The following is a 1,630-nucleotide window of genomic DNA, read 5'->3' as shown; positions in this document are numbered from 1 at the left end:
TTTCAAGTACATATGGAACATTTAAAAAAAAACTAATCATGGAGTCACAAAGACAAAAATTTCAAAGAACTTATATCCAAGACCACCTTCTCTGACCACAATATAATGTTGAAATCATCAATAAAACATCTTTTAAATGTTTGGAAACTTAAAAATGGACTCCTAGGCAAAAAATTTTAAAGAAAATCATAATAGAAATGATAAAATAAGAACCAAGCAACAATGAAAGTATTATGCTACCAAATGTGGATCTCGGCTTATAGCTCTAATGCATTTTTTTTTTACATTTTATAGCCTTTAATTAAGCACATAAAACTGTACTATTTATTTCTCCATGAACTTTTTGTGAAATTCAGATCGCAGCGTATCATTTACAAATCTTTTGTCTTTCTTCTGACCATCTACACCTTTTGCATAGTTCTTGAAAACAACATCATCATCCCACCTTCTTTTAACTTTGAAGTTGGCCTGAGGCTGGGATGGGCCAGTGAGATTAAGGAGAGGGTTTCCACTCAGAATGTTTTCCATACGAATCCTTTCTTCTTCAGCCTTTTGTTCTTGTTCCTTCCTGGCCTGCTCTTCAGCTCTTTCTTTTTTAATTTTTTCCAGCTCCGCAAGAAGAGCTGCAGTATCATCATCATCACTCTCCTCTTCAAAATCTTCATCTTCATCTTCCTCATCTGTTAGAGGGTTGTCTGCATCGAGGTTGGCAGCGGGAATCCGGTCCAACTGAGGCTTCTTTGACACTGAAGAGGAGGTTGTATGTTCTCGGGTTGGCCGGTCTCTGTTTTTTTCTCTTGCAGCAGCTCTCTCTCTCTCTTCCAACTCTCTCCTGAAGTCACGGTTCCGAACTTCTTCAGGGGCATCCTGAGTGGTCTGTCTATATTTTATCTTTGTATGAGAGAGTAGGTCTCTGCTTGAATATTGCTTTGAGAGTTGGCTCAAATCACCTTCTCCTTTTCCTCTCCCCCCTCTTGCAGGTTCAAAAGTTGGCCTAGCTGCTGTTGTCATCTTCTATGAGTCTGCTTTCCTGCTGCCGCTCACTTTGGCCGAGCTCCGACGCAGTTGCCTCAGGAGATCATACAGACACCATTATAACTCTTGGCTCCCAGAAACCTCTGCTCTAATGCATTTTTAACAAAAATATAGATGAAATACGCTTAACTAATATTTTTTCAATCAAAAACTGAAAAAAGATGAGAGTAAACGTAAAGAAAGCATAAGTGTATTAATCATGTTTTTAAATTTTCTATATTTTGTAATGCTCTGATATGGCAGGGCCTTTCAGACCCAGGGAAGGACTGTCCCTCCCAGGATTACCTAATCCCTAGAGATAGCAAACAGTAAGCCCAAGAGCACATCTTTGATGTACAACCGATGAATCCAGAGCCCATATCCCCAACCATCTCCATCAAAAAACCTCTCACATACCAAGCCAATATTCTCCCTGCCCTAAATCATGCCAGGGCCACTACTAGAAACAACTAAAGACCACCCCTATCACCCAGAGCTATAAATTATTCAAACTATCCAACCCCAGACCTGCTCAAGCTTCCCTACCCTGACTCATCCTTCTCACAGAAACCACAATAAAGGCTCCATACTTTCCCCTTGACTCCTTTTGCCTCCT

The 1,630-nt window shown here is 40.1% G+C and overlaps 1 protein-coding gene across 1 annotated transcript; it reads right to left on the bottom strand.

Moving 5' to 3' along the window:
• Positions 1-324: 324 nt before the first annotated feature.
• On the bottom strand, positions 325-1,011 carry LOC307053948 (spliceosome-associated protein CWC15 homolog; the record flags this gene model as incomplete). The annotated part of the gene is made up of 1 exon (XM_079705419.1): positions 325-1,011. One exon carries the CDS (start codon positions 1,009-1,011, stop codon positions 325-327), a length of 687 nt encoding a protein of 228 aa, XP_079561545.1.
• Between the last annotated feature and the right edge of the window lie 619 nt (positions 1,012-1,630).

This window comes from Hyperoodon ampullatus (genome assembly GCF_949752795.1).
Source record: "Hyperoodon ampullatus genome assembly, chromosome: 5".
NCBI classification, from domain to species: domain Eukaryota; kingdom Metazoa; phylum Chordata; class Mammalia; order Artiodactyla; family Ziphiidae; genus Hyperoodon; species Hyperoodon ampullatus.
Note: the sequence above shows the minus strand (reverse complement) of the source record. Positions and strands in the feature narration are given on the sequence as shown.